At 40.7% G+C, this 17,724-nt stretch overlaps 1 protein-coding gene across 3 annotated transcripts in view; it reads left to right on the top strand.

Moving 5' to 3' along the window:
- Window positions 1-17,724, top strand: part of ALK (ALK receptor tyrosine kinase) — a 310,521-nt gene that overhangs the window by 127,878 nt on the left and 164,919 nt on the right. For all 3 annotated transcript variants that reach the window (XM_014877491.2, XM_088161050.1, XM_088161049.1), the window contains exon 4: window positions 15,020-15,221. In XM_014877491.2, the coding sequence (XP_014732977.2) occupies window positions 15,020-15,221 (202 nt within the window). The remainder of the gene's footprint in view (window positions 1-15,019; window positions 15,222-17,724) is intronic.

Here is a 17,724-nt window from a genome sequence, read left to right as displayed (position 1 = left end):
TCTTTTAAGTGCTGCTATATTTCAAAATGGTTTATGTTCCAATTATTTATGAACCATGGTCCTTGATCAGTCTTCATCTTCCCCACATAAGGTGTTAAAATCTGCAAATAGCAGTCTGTTATCAAACCCTTGAACACTCTTTAATATTTCAAGCAATAGCATCAAGCTGTGTTTTCTGGATACTGCTCTTTTCAAGGATTGCAGACTGAATTGTAAAGGACCATGGAGGTTGTTTTTTATGCTTTATATATCGTTTTTCTCCATCTTATTTGGTGTGGTTTGGGTCTTGTACACTTCATTTACTATAAAGTAGATGCTTTTACCTTAATACAAGGTGGTATCTGATTTCCATCTGGCTGTACCAGGTTAGTATTTCCTCAAAAGAGCATTTTATTGGCTTTGTAGGCTGTGCAGTGATATAAAATGGTTACCAAGCTCTAGTTGTCTGCCATTTCCAAATGAAGTCAATCTTAGATTTAGAAGCATTCTGTGATTTGTATTTGAAACTTTCAAAAGTGGCAGAGCTTATACAGCATTTTAAAAGAGAAAAGCATACGTGCAACATTATTCATGATTAGGCTCTGGGAGACGTTACAGTGCTCTCCCAGTTCTTAAAGGAAGCCTACAGAACAGATGGAGAGAGAATTTTTCAGGTAAAGTAGTGGTAGGATGAGTGGTAATGGTTTTAAATTGACAGAGAGCAGATGGAGATTATTTAGTAGGAAGAAATTCTTCCCTGTGAGGACAGTGAGGCACTGGCATAGGTTTCCCAGAGAAGCTGTGAATGCCCCATTCCTGGAAGTGTTCAAGCCCAGATTGTTTGGGATTTTGAGCACCCTGGTCTAGTGGAACATGTGTTTGCCCATGGCAGGTGGATTGGAACCGGATAATCTTGAAGTTCCCTTCTAACCCAAACCACTCTATGATTCTATTAATTTTTTTCAGAGTCACCCTTAAAAAATGTGAGGATTTGCCTTAGTTTCTTTGCAAAATCAGTCAAAAGTACCGTGTTGTTTTTTCAAATTATGCCTCTCAGACTCACTATACAAGCAGTAATGAAAACTTTATTTACCATTCATACTTGACATTAGCGACCATCCTTGGAGTATCCACTGCATGTGAAAGCCTTTGTCTTAGAAACAGTGCTAGAAAGAGATCCCAGGTAAGTGTCACTGCAAAAAGAACTGGAAGGATTAGCAGGTCTTATTTAAACTTCCTAAATATGAGATCCAGTGCTAATACTGACATCGGTTCTATTTTCTATGCAAATTGAAAAATTGTGGGAAAACGCATTGACATGTTTGGAAGGGACCAGTGTATAAACGATAGCAAGAGATGGTCACTGGAAGTCAGGACTGTAATTTTTGGCTTTTATATCAGGATGTTTAGGAAGAGGTTTGAACATCAAGTATCTCAAATCACAAAGGTTTGAAGTTTCCACATCTCATTTTTCTGTGCTTGAAGCTGAATTATAGCTGTAGAGAGAGAATGCTGGTTTCTTGTACCTTACCAGCTTTCTTCTTGTTTCCATCTCCTTCTGTTCTGAGTTCCAAATCAGTTAATTTTCCTAAGAATGCCAAAAGTTGAAAGTGACTGCTGTGCCTTTCCTCCCAATGTGAGAGTCATAGGTGTATGATTACATTTAATGGAAATACAGAATTCCTCTGAACAGTTAATTTCAGTAAAATTCAGTAGTTGTTCCGTGTTGAATGCCACCAAAAGAATGCAGTTTTTGTTTCAGCAGTTTTTGTTTGCTTCCTTTTATACATTTCTCCTAAAGGAAAAAAATCTATCAACCATATCTAGAACAAGGGCTACAGCCATAGTGAGACTTAATTATATTAAATACCCTGATAGCTCATCTTCAAAGATGGAAGTGGTTTGAAAGCTTTCTCAGTCTACAAGTCTCTGCTATGTTCCCTTCAGGATCAGTTCCATGTTTGTAATGAACAGAAAAGACATGTTGTTTTCCCTTTTTTAAAAAAAAAAACAAACCCAACCAGTTTAATAGAAAAGCCATTAACACCTTGCCAGTTGGGATGAAAAATGCTGCCTGCAGGAACTGTGAGAGTGCATGCTGTCAGATATGACATATATGCACAAACACCTATGGGCTTATTACAGCCTCCATAGTGACATGCTGTCAGCAGCATGTTTCTGCTGCATATGACTTTACAATATTTATTTTTATCTAAAAGGCAAAGAGGGAGGGAGCATTATTCACTGAAGCTTGGGTATCTCCTGTAACCTTTATGGAATCTCTGCCAACCACTTCATAACAGTCTATAGCACATTCACTCTCTGTAGGACTCGGGTTATTGAAAAGCCATAGTGGTAAATCCTGTGTGGCTGGAATTCACTGGAAATAGGAGAATTCTCTGCTCTTCCCTGTTGTATTGCAGCTTACATGTCTGCTGCCTCCACTAGCTTATTCCTAGGGGAGTTTATTTTCCACCCTTAAAAGAAGGCTGCCAGGTGGATTTAAGGCCAGAAGTGATGCTTTCAAAAAAACATGGGTCTGTTGAACCTTGGATCATTTGACAGGTGGTCATAAGGTTTTGTTTGAAGTCCAAGAAAGCTGAATCTTGTCTGATTTTAAATAACATCCCTTGCCACAAGATTTGGAAGCCTTGTGCTAATGCCTCCAATTAGGAAAGGAAGGCAGCACAATCATGAAAAGAAAAGTGACCTGCAGGTGAAATGCAAAATGTAGGTAAATTATGTGAATTGTGTAAAAGTGAAATAACAGGTAAGATCTCCCCTCTCTTATTAATATGGTGTTTCACAGTATGGGCTTTTAAAAACAGCCTTATTAGAACTAAGGCTAAGCATCTTTCCTTGCTGTCCTGTAGAACACCAGTGACCATTGTGAATTTAAGGACAACTTGGGTGGTTTCCCAGAAATACCTTAAATTCACTCAGCTTACTTTTGAATTCTATCTGTACCATGTTGCATAAAATACTGCACCAGTTACCATAACGTATCAGTTTGTGAAATGAAGTGTTTCCACTCGTTCTTCACTAGCAGGAAAGTCATCTGTCACCAGAGTGGGAAGTAAAGGGCAAGTATAGTTGTGTTAAGGCAACCTGTCCCCACTCATATGCCATGTCTCTTGGGCTCCTGAATCACTTCTGTGCATCCTGCATGTGTTATTCAGGAGTAACATTCACTGGGGTTTTGCTCCATGGGGATAAGCACTGGGAGGCACTTAGGGCTCAGTGCAGATAGAATGAGACAGCACTGAGGTCAAAATCCACTGTGTTTCTGCAGTACAGAAACCACGAAAGTTTCATTTATGCCAGCTTACCATTGAGATGTCTCACTGTGGTACTGATAATGGTAATGGCTTTGTGGTGGGGATTCACTGAAACCATCAGCAGCAATCTCTCTGTTGGGCAGAGCCAGCTTCTAAACTCTGGAGTGTCATTCTGGGCTGTGTAAAATCCATGTTATGAGCCACAATCCATTTCCGATTCACCCTGCCATTCATTCCTTATTCTGTTATCTCCAGGCTAAAGCTAGAGCAGAGAGATAGCCTTTTAATAAGACAGTAGTTCTTTCATTCTGCAGCTAACAAAAACCAAATAAAATGGGATTTTTCATTTATGCTATATCTTATGGAAGTGAAAAGAGCATAGAATAATTGTAACCAAGATAAATACACAAGTCATAACCTTTCTAGCATAACTATGCCTCTTTCTAGAAAATTAGAATGTCAATGAGCTAAAGGTAATTTGTTCAGGATGCCAACTGAATGATAAGTCTGACTACTTGATTTTTTTTCTCATTAGATAGTTTCAGTAAGGCTGAAAAGTGAATGTAGTTGGCTGGAAGTGCTTTGTACATCTTTGCAAATACACCTCGACTCACCTTTCCCCTGACAATCTATATGGCAGTTTGTTTTTTGAGGCAGGAATGCTTAGTTAGGGCTATGGTGACATTTCGGAGACATTTAACTATTATTTTTGGAAGAATACAACTCACATGATGTATCATGGTTAGTCCTGTTTAGTTAAATTTCATGTAACATTCCTCGATTATAATTAGGCTTTGTGCTGTCAAAATTTGTTGTTTTTTGAGATAAACATTTCTCTCTCAAGACAAAGAATTGATTTTTAAGTCATGCTGAATGTAGGATTGCAACATGTGAGATGATTGACATGCTGCGTTCAGTGGGCAGATCCCCTGTGGTCGTGTTTTTTGTTTTTAGAGCAAAAGAGCTGTACAGTCTTTCATCCATAATGTGCATTGAGAGCTTCAACTTCTACGGTTTGTACTCATGTGAAACCCACATTGAAGCCTCATGGGTATTTGCTTGCATGAAGAGTGGAAACTTTTTCCAGCTCTTTCACTGCTGGAAAAAGTAGTGTCCTTATTATTTCAGTCAGTTCACAGTATTCAGAGCCCAAAAGTGTGATAGGCAGTTTGCAGAACAAGTAAAGAAAAAATGGCTCTTCCTCAGCAGCAATGTAATTTTCAAGTGAATCGCAGTGCAATCACAGTAAGAAAAGCCAACTGAGGAGGAAAGGCACAGAAATTATGGTTTGGCATTGTAGCAAAAATATTTTGGACTATATGTGCTTTAGTGGTCACTGTTGACACAAATGAAGCTCCTCTTTGTTTCCATGTGTGCTGTTGATATTGTCTCTTTGTAGCTGCCAGTTGTCTTTTCCCTGGGAACGTGAATTTCAGTGAATTTCTTTGCCTTTACAGGCCAAGACAACCCCCAGACCTCAGCATGTAACAGCAAGGGTTCAAGGAAAGGCCAGCAAGGATTGGGAGAGTCACAACTGGGGCTGGTAGTGCTCAGAATTCTCAGCCATGACCTTGAAAATGAGACACTGGTCAAATTTGTAGATGATCCTCAGCTGAAAGGAGAGGGACTCTGCTGATGCAGTGAATGGCAAAACTTTGCTCCAGAAGGGCCTTGGTAAACTTGAGGAATGGCTTAACAGGAGCCTTGTGGAGCCATCAGAAGTAATAAGCTCTGCTCTTGCACCAGGATTTGCTGGTGTGTTATCCCATTCCCCAGACTGGGAAGTGATGGCCTTGAATAGTCCTGCTGAAGAGGACCTGCAGGTTGTGGAGGACCCAACCCATAACAAATAGGGTAGGCAGCCATCCAAAATAAGATAGGAGGAAGACATCCAACTGTGAGAAGTTCCTTATTCTGGACTGGTCAGTGGTGGTGAGGCCACACCTCAAGGCTGTATCTGGCCTTGGCTCCCCTTCCCAGGTCAAGGGGGATGTGGGGAAACTGTCAGGGCCCAGTGGGGCTGCAGTGTGGACCCCCTCAGAGAGCTGGAGGGAGCTGGGCTTGCTTAGGCTGGGGAGAGGTGTCTGAGAGGTGAGCTGGAGGTGGCCACAACCACCCGGCAGAGACATACAAAGAAGGCAAAGCCAAATACTTTTCCTCCATAGCAGGAGGTGGCAACAGCTTCCCATTTGGGAGGTCCAGGTTGGATTTCAGAGATTCACCAGGAGTAGGGTGCAGTGCAGGAACAGGTTGCCCAGAGAAGCTGTCAAATCTCCATCCCTGGAGGCTTTTGAGACTTGACTGAACGAAGTTGTAACTGCCCTCATCTGGTGCCAGTGATAGTTCTGCTCAGGGCAGGACATTGGATGGAGACCTACAGAAGGACCTTCCAGTTCCTGTGGTTCAGTGATCCCATTTTAAAACAGTGACAGCAATGGACAGGCTGTTTGCTTCTTTGTGCTGGAAGGTCTTTGAGAGGCCAGAACCGAGAACAGACAGCTGGAGTCCAGCATGCTGAGTTCTCATCCCACCAGGACATGTAGCCTTCATGTGAACCACCTGTGCAACTGTCTCTAGAATAGAAAGGAGAATCTGTTTTATTTTACAGAAAAGCCAGATAAGGTAGAGTTTTAATTAAAGAGTTAACAGCAAGAAGCAGATTAGCTCTTTCAAATAAATGTTGCCATCATAAATAAGATTGTTGGCACTTGAGCAGTTTAGACTACTAATTCTGTGTGATGCCTGACTTTATCACATTATGAGGCAAGCCCCCCACTTTTGTATTGTCATTTTCAATTCTGCAATGCTTCGAATTTATAAAATGCTATCTAAGTGTGAAGTTTAACTGTGTTGTTGGAGAACACAGAAACTATTGAAGGCCCAGGGAACAGAAACTGTGTAAGCTGATGGAATCTTCTTCTGTCATAGACATGCTGTAAAATGCTGAGGCAATCAGTCAACATTCAGAGAAGCTCTCAGTGTCAGACCCAGGGGGAAAGGTCATTGTCCCCTCACTTGTCTGCTCACTGACTGGTACGTGGGTGAAGCTTGCTTGTTTTCTTACACGTGAATGTCAAGTAGGGAGCATAAGGAAAACCAGCAGCCAGGACAGCTTTCACAGTAGAGCAGATAGTCCTCAAAAGGTTTCTGCCATCTGCATTTCTTTCCATCCTCTAACTGGTGTGCCAAGGCACTTTCCTCCCTTTTCATCCTTGCAGTGATGACTTAGGAAAGCACAGAAAGTATGAGGAAGCTCTAGGACGAAATGATGAGTGAAAAGGGGTCTGCCAAATAAAACTGGGATGAGGAAGTGATACCTGAATTACTGACAGGCAGGTGGATGGAACTGGTGTGGACTAGAGATGAAGGATAGCTGAACCTTAGGATGGGCAGGGATTTGGTGACAGATGCTTTATGCTATGAGGCATTTAACAAGCTCTGGATAGGATCATCACATTTCCCACTACTTATGGTGACAGCTGGCCAGCTAATAGAGTCCTGGCACTGTGTGCATGGATGTACATGCATGTATGTGGAGAAGATGATGACAACAACAAATTGAAATGCATGAGGCATTAAAATGCATCATCTTGTCATTATTTATCTTATTTATGTTATCTGTGGACCAGTGTCATGGTTCTCCAATGGTCTGAGTTATGACTCTTGTGCACTAAAAGCTGACATAATGGCAGCTTCTGTGTGATGAGTTTAATCCTGACAGAGAATGCAAAAGGAGGAGTGCTACATCAGAGATGTAATTAGATGCCTTCTCTTGTAGCTTTCTAGTTCTTCAGAGGACTAACTTGCAATACTAACTGCTTATTTAACATGGTCTCTGACATTACTGAACTGTGAGTGGCTGCAATTCTGTTCCAGGCACATTTCTATTCAGGTACTTGTGCGTCATAGTATTGCTGAACTTCTTAATTTTTAAGCTTCCAGCCTCCTGAGTGTAATTGAATAAGCACACTCGAGGGCAAAACAGCAACTAGAGGCACAGCTTCTAGGCTTCTTTTCACACCCTCCCCTTAACTACTGCATACACTGAGCTCCTGAACAGGCATTCTGCCTCTGTTTTTACTGGCAGGACCAGCTTCCTCTTAGCTTTCCCTTTAGGTCTGTCTTGCTCACAATGACAGAAAATTCTCCCATCCTGTAGTCTCAGAGCAGACATCTCATAATCAACTTGCTGTTCGCCTCTGTCAGCAGCAAAAGAGAAGATGCATGTTGGTTAATCAGCTGTGCAAGGCTGAATTATTTAAAGACTCTTCTGTCATTCTCTAGGAAAGATTTTAATTTCAGCATTGAATTTTAAGTTTTTAATTAACTAACTACTTTTCTTCAGTTCAGTGCTTTTTTAGCTGGGAGCAAACATTGCTGAGTCATTTAGGAATTGGGCTGTAACAGCATCTGGCTCTAGCTCCTGTTACAGAAGGCAATACCTGGAGCTTTTAATTGTTTTCTTCTTCTTCCATCTGACTTTCCTTTTGAAAAACTGCATCTAAACTGCTTTGTGAGAAAAACATATTTTATTGTTGTCTGTCTAAAGAGTACTGTGATGAGATCCAGCTTTTCCATATGACTATGCTAGGGATTTTTGGAATTTAAACTGATAAATAGTAATAAATCTTTAAAGGGTGTTCATTTGGACTTCAGCTCACGCACTGCACCTGAGCATAGGGAAGTGACAGGGGAAATCTGTGAAAGAATTGTGTGAAGGTCATTGCTAGGAGACTCTTCCGTCTGTGTGTAAGGCTTCGAGATTGCCTCCAAGAGAATAGTTAAAATAATAAAGAAAATTTCTGGGACTGGAGTGTGAGAAAATGAAGGACTCCTGTCTTTCCTAACTTCAAGTCATATTTCTATAACACAGCTGCAGTTCCCAAGGGTGACAGTGAACACTTCTTGTTTGAGGGACAAGGTTTCATATGAGTGAAGCCATTGAATTTAAGAGAAATCATAGGGGCAGATCAAATTTGCTTGGTGCCTTAGTAACAGGACAAAATTTTACTTTATTTTGCTTTGATGGATTATTTGCCTTCCCCATTATACTTAGGAAATAAAAAATACTTGAAATAGAAGGTAATTTTTAAAGAGTTTTGACTTGCAGATCTCAGCTCCCATCCCAATCCTGCTGCATGCTTTTTGCAGTTGTTTAATGTCTGCCCTACCTTGTCCATTTGTAAAATGTATGACATGCCCAACAGAGTTAGTATGAATTCATTAGTGCTTGTGAATTGCTCTTGCATCATTCAGAGAAACGTGCTCACAACTCCTGCTCGGTATTAGAAGTTAAATCCCTGTTCTGTTTCAGCTAATGGCAGGAACTCTAATCGACTCCCAAAGAGGTAAGATATCATCCAATTACCATAATTAGATTGTTAAGAATTGTTCAGCTCCAAATTTTGTAATAATTCAAAGGCTGTTACCTTCATGAATTTTAAGTCAGATGCAAGTATAGCAGGTTGCAAATCTTCTGGTGCTTATGCAGTCACATTGCATTCAGCACTAGAGACCGTTCACATCCTTCACATTCAGCACATTTTGGAGCCTTGATGAGGCAATTAGAAAATCTGTGTATATAAGCCCAAAAAAAGTATAACAGAATATTTTCTTTAATGTTGTCACTCAGGTGGTGCCCAGTTCTTTCATGGCTTTTGCCAACTATTGAGCTCCTGCTACGAGAGTTTTGCTTGAATAGTTAATTTGAAAGTCAAGTGTGAAATGAAGAATGCAAAAACCAGCTCTTTGGGATGCTTTGTGATACTAGTGGAAATGTTCTTTCCAGTCAGCATCTCTAAAGACTATAAAACTTGATTTAAATATTTTTTTTCTACTGTACAGTCCCCAGCAGACGTTGACTGTTAATAGTTTTTACCGCTCTAATTTAATCTGGTAGAGTATTGAACTTGTATATGAAAGGTAATAAAATCCTTTTACTAGGAAGATGGAGTTTATGTTCAGAATAACAATCTATCGGTTTTGCAAAGATTGTTAAATTGCTGCTTTATAAGTGTGATCAGATTAAGCCTACCTGTATTTTGAGTCCTGCTTTTCACAGAATCACAGAATTGTAATGGTTAGAAGAGACCTCAGGATAGCATTCATTCCAGCCACCTGCCAAGGCAGGGTCACCTGGAGCAGGTGACACAGGAGCGTGTCCAGGTGGGGTTTGAATGTCACCAGGGAAGGAGAGTCCTTAACCTCCCTGGGCAGCTGTGCCAGTGCTCTGCCACCTTCAATGTAAAGAAATTCTTCCTCGTGCTGAGGTGGAACTTCTTGTGTTTTAGTTTATGGCCAGTGCTCCTTGTTCTGTCACTTGGCACCACTGAAAAGAGCCTGGCACCATCCCCTTGGCACTTTGAGATATTTACATGCATTGATAAGATCCCCTCTCAGTATTTTCTTCTCCACACTGTGCAGGCCCAGATCCCCAGCCTCTTCTCACAGGAGAGAGAAACCCCTCATCATCTTTATGGCCTCTTTTGGACCCTCTCCAGCAGCACTCTGTCTGTCTTGTACTAAGGAGCCCAAAACTGGACACAGAGCTCCAGATATGGCCTCATCAGGGCCAAGAAGAGGGGCAGGATCAGCTCCATTGCCTTGCTGGCCACACTCTTCCCAATATGTTCCAGGATCCCATTGGCCCTCCTGGCCGCAAGGACATGTTGCTGGCTCACAGTCAATTTGTCACCCACCAGGACTCCCTGGTCCTTCTCCCCAGAGCTGCTCTTTAGTAGGTCAGCCCCATCACATGCTGGAAATCCTAAACCTCAGCTGCAAGTTGAGGAATTGCCTCAATGGATTTGTCTCAGAAGAGCTGTTTGCTATTTTCTGTGGTGAAAACTTTGCTGAGGACTCATTGTTTCTCATTGTGACTTCTCAGGCTGCTGACTTTTTGGGCTGCACCCATCTTTCCTGGGCTGGTGGCTCAGAAAGGTCCAAGAATGCAATGGGGTTGCACTGACCTCACTGAGCATCATAACAACTGACCTTGTTGAGCAGAAGAACCTCTGACCTGGCTCAGTCCATGCTTTTTACTCAAGACTGACCAGGGAGTCAGTCCTGGATATGAGGATATCCAGGATATGAGCTGTTAGCAGGGTGCATTCAAAGCTATTGGGTAACTTTCAGATGGCCTTTTCAAAGGGCTTGCAATAGGATTCCAAGTTTGCCCAGTTCCTCGGGCCAAAGGAATGGCTCTGTGTTGAGAGCATCTCAGGGTTGCCTCAGCATTCACTGGCATGAGTTTCTCAGGTGGTTTGTGCATCCGTATCAGATAAGGATGTTTGTTGGGCTGGAGATTGTGGGAATGGGCTTTGTTGCTGATGTGGGTTTATGCTGTAGGCTTACCAGTTTGTATTTCTTCATTTGAAAACTTTTTTGGACAGGTGCTTTGTTCATAGTGTGTCTGTGCGTGCATAGTACTGTAACATCAGTTTTCTTCTTTATAAAAAATCTGTTACCTCATTAGTCCTGAACAGTAGAACTTAAAGCTGTCTTCATCACCTCAAAAACATCTTGCTACTAAGCTGATAAACCGTTCTTCCCTTTCTGTGACATGAATGTTAAAATGTTGTAAACGCATTTCCAAAGGATCAACAGCAATTTTTCATGCAGGATATATTAATTTGTCTTGTAATATTCCTTTTATGTCAACTGCAATAATCGACTGTGCTTAGAGCATAAATATCTTTTCATGTGTGTTTGTCTGAAGTGGCAGCAAGTTGCCAGAGATGTTATCAGACACAACATATGAGGATGAGTAACACCATTTCCTTATGACTGCAGCTATTTAAAAAGCAGGGGAAAATTATCGTTAGAAGCTGAATATTATTGGTAGGTTTGTCACACAGTATGTGAGTGTTTAGAGGGAATATGAAAAATAAAGTATTTGCATTTATACCAGCACTTTTTGGAACACCACAGAGCAGTATCAGCTAGTAGATTTTGTCATATAATGTAAACATGGGTATATAGGGGGCAAAATATTGACTGCTGTTTCTTCTGCAAACCTCAGGTTCTGTGTGATGATGATGACTGAGCTCAGGACCCCAGAAGTGCTAAGTGCCTGGGTCTGTGGGTGTATATCTAGTTACAATTTCATTATTTTGACTGCATCTCTTCAATATCAGCATTTCATTCTGTAGCCAGAGTCCAATTTAAAACATGTAGCAAAAGACTCCTGCAGTGACTCATTGGTGAAGATCTTTGTGATAAGTAACAGACCCTTCAGAGTACTGAGCAGCAGAATGTGATGCTGGAAGCATGAACCATGATGGGGCCCTTTCATCTCAGCTTATGTCCCCTGGTATCTAAATAGCAGCAGAAGTTTGGTAGAAGCTTCATTGCTTTTTCTATCTATTCACCCAGTGGGATCCCAAGAGTCTTATTAGAACTGCAATCCAATAGGAGAAAAAAAGTGCAAGGAAATTCTAGCTGGAACCTTAGAGTCTTACAGTCTACAGAATGATCTCAAAGTATGCCACATGATTTCCCACTGTGGGGAAATACAGGTGAACAGGTAGTTTCTGGTTTTGCTGAGAAAGTCTCTTGCTGTGAAATAGCATATTCTTGTATCCCTTGGCATGGATGTGTAATCGACCTCCAGGTGATCTCTTAACTTAAAATAGCAGTCTCTAGGCTGATCCTGGAAATGGTAGTCATATTGATCCTGTGGGAGAGCATCGCAGGAAACAGTGTCAAGCAGTGCCCGAGAGATTGTGCTTTTCAGGGAATGGAGAAGCATAGGGATTTGTGTTCAAAATGTGTAATTTCTCATATTAAATACAGTAATTATTCCTTTGGGGGTACCATGGCTTAATCCCATAATCTTCAAATTCTGCTGTATAAAAAAATGTCTGTGATGTTAAAGCAAGTACCCCCATTTCAACTTTGGAAACTGTTCCCGTAACACCAGAGCTAAATGATGCTTGGATAGTTCCTTGCTTGGCATTTACAAACTAAAGAGCAGTAAGAGCAAAAAGAGAACAGACAAGGAAGTCATCCATGAGGTAGCTGAGCTTTCAAAAACAAGAACAAAGTTGTCTTTATTCTGTCCTCTTTTAAAATAAAATAAAAATGTATATATAAAAAATACAATCTCTCATAGTATTTGCCCAGATAAGTGATCTCCCCAAAAGTATGCACTGGGAGGACATTTCTGACAAGTCTGCTGGTGGTGATGCCAACACAGCGTAATCCATTTTGGAGCTGTGTCCTCTGTAATGATTTCCTAGGCATCACTTCACAGCAGCTGGTGTGGGGCTGTTCCTCCTGGGAACAGCATCCTGGGAGAGTGTGCTGGGGTAACCCCACCATGGCAAAATTGTACTCGTTTTAGCAAAATAAATCAGTAAGTACAACTGGCCATGTGATGAGTAATAAGCTGCAACTGCACAGTATGAGCTCTGCAGACAGGGAGTAGAAATAAAAAAGTCAGAACAAAGGAGATTTGTGACTGTCTCACAAATTTGCTGTAGCAGCCACCCTGGTCTACTACTGGACTTCACTGATGTTTCAAACCTGACCTCAAGTCAGGGCATAAGAGGAACTATCCTTGGCAGCTCCCTAGATTTAGAACCACTGCAAGAAAAGAAGGAATGAGAGCTGCCTTTGTTATTTTTAAAATCTGACTCCCTGTTGCAAGGCAGTAAGATGTGCAAATGGCTCTTGCACCTGGCAAGTTACCATCAGCAATTATTGCAACACTTAGTGTCTTTCTGCCACCAGCAGAAATCTCTTTGCTCCCTTTCATGTCAGAGATTTCATTGTTCTTATGGGGATGGTAAAATTAAAGCCACAAGATTTACTGTTCTAATTCTCTTTTGTTTGCAACAAAAGGGAGAGACAGGGAAGAATGATACATGTAGCTGGATTTTGTTTTGTTGGGGTTTTTTCTCTTTTACTGACCAACAAAAATAACTGACAAAACTATTTGTTTAAAGTCATCAAACAATTCCATTAGCAACTGTATTAAAGACCATTATTCAGATATAGGAATCTTGTTATTGAGAAAAAAAAAAATCTGTGACTGCATTTCCCTCTTCTCTGTTTGAAAACCTTGACATCTGAGCAGGCTGTACTTCATGTATTTCTTCCTGTTTCTTTCAGTACAGATGTTTTCTAGTTTTAGATATGTCATTAATGTGGTGTAAATGTCAAGAACAGTTTTTGACAAATATGTCAAAAATGCTGTTTATGATAAATGTATATATGTGAGGGAAACACTGTTTGGTGGGAATCCAGTTTTCATTTGTAGCCCTTCCATTATTGCCTGTTAGCATTATTGCCCACAGTTCACTGTGCCCAGGTGTGACCTGAGATGATTTGCCAAATCAGACTTTTTCAAAGGGGACATCTATGAACACAACTTCAATTCCCATGTTCTAAACCAGCATCTGTCAGTGAGATATTAAAATCTGAGCTCTTGACTCTCAGTTCAGTGGAGAGAAATGACAACAATCAGATAAGGACAATTCACCAGATGGCTCGTGGAAGGAGGTGAGCTGCTGCAGGAGCTCAGAGTGGCTGTTTTGCACCTCCTGACCCAGAGCTTACACACTGCGGTGAAAACAAGAAGGATTCATTTGTAGCCCCTCAACAGTATTTCTTAGACACCCTGGGTATCACATGAGCCATGCCCAGTGATGTAGGAGATCATTTCTCTGAAGCTACAACCTTGGCATTTTCAAAAACAAGCTTCTGCTCTGGTTAAAATTCATGCACATTTAAAAATAAGTTTCAATTAGAGTCCTGTTGAGCCTTAATTTCTCTCTCAATGAAATTAAGCTCTTCATCAGACCTGCATGTTTTCAGTATTAACTGACCGGCTGCAGTAATGGATGCTCCAGGTAATCAAGACAATGAGATTCCATTACCTGACCAGTCTTGCTAGAATTTGTGGAATAGCATACTTTTTCTTGCTTCAAGGGTTGGTCCCTTTCATTTGCCAACTACAGGCCCCAGCGTGCTTGTTCTGTGGACAAATTGATAAATTAGTCAGCTGCCAAAAGGGAGTCATTTGACTCACCTGAAATGAGCAGCAATGGGATAAAAATACATTACCTCTGTCCCACTGGATAAGCCTCAGATTGTATTGAAATAGAATTAGGCCGAGGGAGTCAATGTAGTGGATAATAATGAAATGTTTAATGTGGATTAGCTGCATACAAAATTAATACATTAGAATGAATTGCTGAAGAAATGAAACTGTGTCAGACCTTTATCCTGTCTCTAATATTAGACTTAAAACCGCCACAGTCCTCTGTTTATAGAAGAGCATAAGAAAAGCTATTGAATCTGTGTTCTTTATTTGGGTGAGAGGACTAGATACAGTATAAAGTATTATAAATAAATATGTATATACCAGAACTGTCAAATCAGGATCCAACTGAACCAATGCTAATATATTTGGGTCTGAACCAGACAAAAATCCAAACAAGAGAGGTTCCAGACGAGAATCTAAACCTAAAACTCCTTAATCACCTGTGTGGGCTTTTTTCTTCTGGGAGTTAAATCTCAATAGAATATTTGTTTGGGACGATTCAGAGCTAAGTTGAAGTGTTGCTTTAATCATAATAGGTTTAATACAAAATGGGCAAACTTTCCAAACTAATTGGCCAATATAATCTTTGACTGTGAGGTATGGAATGACTGCAGAATAAGATGAGACATAAAACTTGAAAGTATTCATCTGAAATCTAGGAGGCCTTGGTGTTTTTTGAATTTTTAAAGCTTTCTTGTTGCATCCTCTGTTCTAGGTTCTTTTCTGTTTCTCAATGCATCAGAGAGGCCAAGCCCCACCATCCTGAGCCCTTGGCTGAGGAGCAACAGTGATCAGTGTGTAGTTCAAGTGGCTGTGTACAAGTTTTACCAGCAGAGTGGAGAATATATTGCTCGTGTCCATCCCATTGATGAGAGCGGCAGTGAAATCCTATCAGAGGAGAGCCCAGAGAAACATGGGTAAGTCTCATCCCCTCGCTTGACTCACAGCTTGAATAGAGAGAAATCACTTGGCTGTGTAGCAGCAGAGCCACAAAATGCATGCTGCACATCTGAGGGGAGCAGGACACCCCACTGAGGAGATGCTTGTCTTGCATGGGTCTAAAATATCGTAGAAGGTGGAGATTGCTGCTTATTTTATTATACAAAGCATTAGCAAACTTCCAGATCCAGGTAATTGAGTCTCTAGGTCAACACCAGATTTATTCTCAGTGCTTGCAGGTACAGATTGAGCATGGATACTCATCCTCAGGTTAAAGCTTTTCTGCCTAATTCTCTCTGTGATTGCTTTTTACTACTTCTTTACCCACATATACTATTGGGCTTACAATATCTACTGAGTCTTTGCAATTTCATGTGCCTGAATACATTTTCAGTTTTGTCTTCACTTCTGGCTTTTTTGCCCATAAAGCTCTTCAGAACTACTGGTAGGGAAAGCTTTTGATCTTTCAAGGGTGCAACTGTTTGAAATGTTTTATCCTCTTTGTGCAATTAATCTTGATGATGTTTTAATTTGTCAGACTTCCTGTGTATTCTTTTAAATTTTTGTTAGCAGCAAAACAGCAGGAGATGAACACAGTAAATATTTCAAGATGCTGTAGGAGTAGAGTAACTCAAAATTTAATTAGGATATATGTGAGGCTAATGTTCTACCTGCTCTATATACTGACTATTTAAAATTTTTATTTCTTACCTTTGTTGTGAAAAGTGTTAAGAAGCATAATTTTTACGAAACATCTCAAATGTTCTTTGTTTTGATGTGATAAATTAGAGAGTTTCTAATAGCAAATCCTGCTGGCTTGTGCTCGTAACAAGATGTGATTATCTGATTACTGTCTACAGCAAATTCTGTATGTTCCAGTAGCAAAAGGAGAATGTGCAATAAAAAGCCTTGCAGGAGATAACCTAACTCATAGAAACAGTTTGAATAGTTGTAATTCTCATATAACACATGGCCTATAAAAGTGAGGAGGAGAGCTTGTGTGTGGATCTAGATCATACTTAGTTCCAGCAACATCATCCAAATTGTAAATTGCTGTTGATGTCTGGGGAGAGGTAATTAGAGGAGCCACAGCAGCTGTCTTCTTCCTTAGCTCTTTGCAAATGCTGTGTTCTGTGTCACAGCTAATAAACATGCTTTGTGCAAAGAGCCTCCTGCGTTGGCACTGCCACTGCTCCTTGGCACTCGCAGGGAATATCGCTGGGTGTAAAATGCTCTGTCTGCTGCATGGAGGAGCTGCGGCTTGGATCTGTGGGTGGGCAGAACTCACCAGGAGCACAGGCAAGTGCCAAATGTAAGGAGCCTTGAAGGGAAGGGAAAAATTGCTTTAAGTACAGTAACAAATTCCTACCTTTGCCATCTGCTGGAGATAACATGGATGACTCAGCTGTGTGTTGCAGATGGAGATCGTCGCCACAGTAAAGAGGGTTTGTGCTTTTACAGAAGGTGGCTGTGGTTGTAACTTGCCTGTCCCATATGCTTGCCAGAAGTGCAGCTTGCTCCCCAACAACATCTCTGTGGTGTGTGGAGGGGTAAGAATGTGCCTGTGGCTTTCATGGGTTTGTGTGTCTGACTCCTTGGTACTCTCTGCTGGAAAACTCCAGTTGGAGCAACCAGCTGGTTCATTTTCCCCTCCTCTTTTGGTCTTGTCCCTTCACTGCAAGAGGCAGTAACTCTTCTCTCAGCTCAGCCATGCAGAAAAAATCTGCTACTGTGCCCACATAAATGTCACATGGGGATGGTTAAATAGCTTCTCACAGCCACAGATGAGAAGGTAGCAATTTGTCACTATTTGCCCTGAATCTTCGTTCCAGAATTTGAGTGACCCTCCTTTGTTTGGAGGGATAATATTAGCTATTCCAGCTCTGATAACAAAACATGTAAATCTCACCTTTTAAAGCATCTTTTTTTTCCTTTAAATAGGAATCCAGTATAGCTGATTGAAAGTCAAGAATAATTCAATGGAGTTCTTAAATGAACCAGCAGTCCTACAGTGGAAATCTGTTCTGTTCAATATTTTATTTTGTCTTGGAAATTGCAAACAATTGTGTTCTTTTATAATGAGTTCTTTGACCATGCTATAACCAAATAATTTCTAAAATTTTGTAAGGATTTTAGCTCTAGGCACAAAGTAATTGAATTCCTCAAAGATGAGTCTGTGCTAGAAATAAAAAAACTTTAAAGTTTCACAGCTGATACTTCTTTGATTCTATATGCTTTATATATTGCTTTTCAAACAAGAGGTGTAAAGTGTGTGTAGCTGCCAGCGACTGTGTATTGCTCAGTACTGAGTCCATGCCATTGCTTGAAATCAAGCTCATAACAGGAAGAATGTGTTTTATTGAAAAAAAAATGCATCTGAAGGGTGATAAAGCAGTAATTTAATTCCAGGGTGGATTTTCTCATATCTTGAACTATGCACAGCACTAATATCTTCTTTAATTTTATTTTTTTTTTTAATTT

This window comes from Sturnus vulgaris, chromosome 3, assembly GCF_052056855.1.
Source record: "Sturnus vulgaris isolate bStuVul1 chromosome 3, bStuVul1.hap1, whole genome shotgun sequence".
Taxonomy (NCBI): Eukaryota; Metazoa; Chordata; class Aves; order Passeriformes; family Sturnidae; genus Sturnus; species Sturnus vulgaris.
The sequence above is the reverse complement of the archived record's forward strand: the minus strand, read 5'-3'. Positions and strand labels throughout refer to the sequence as shown.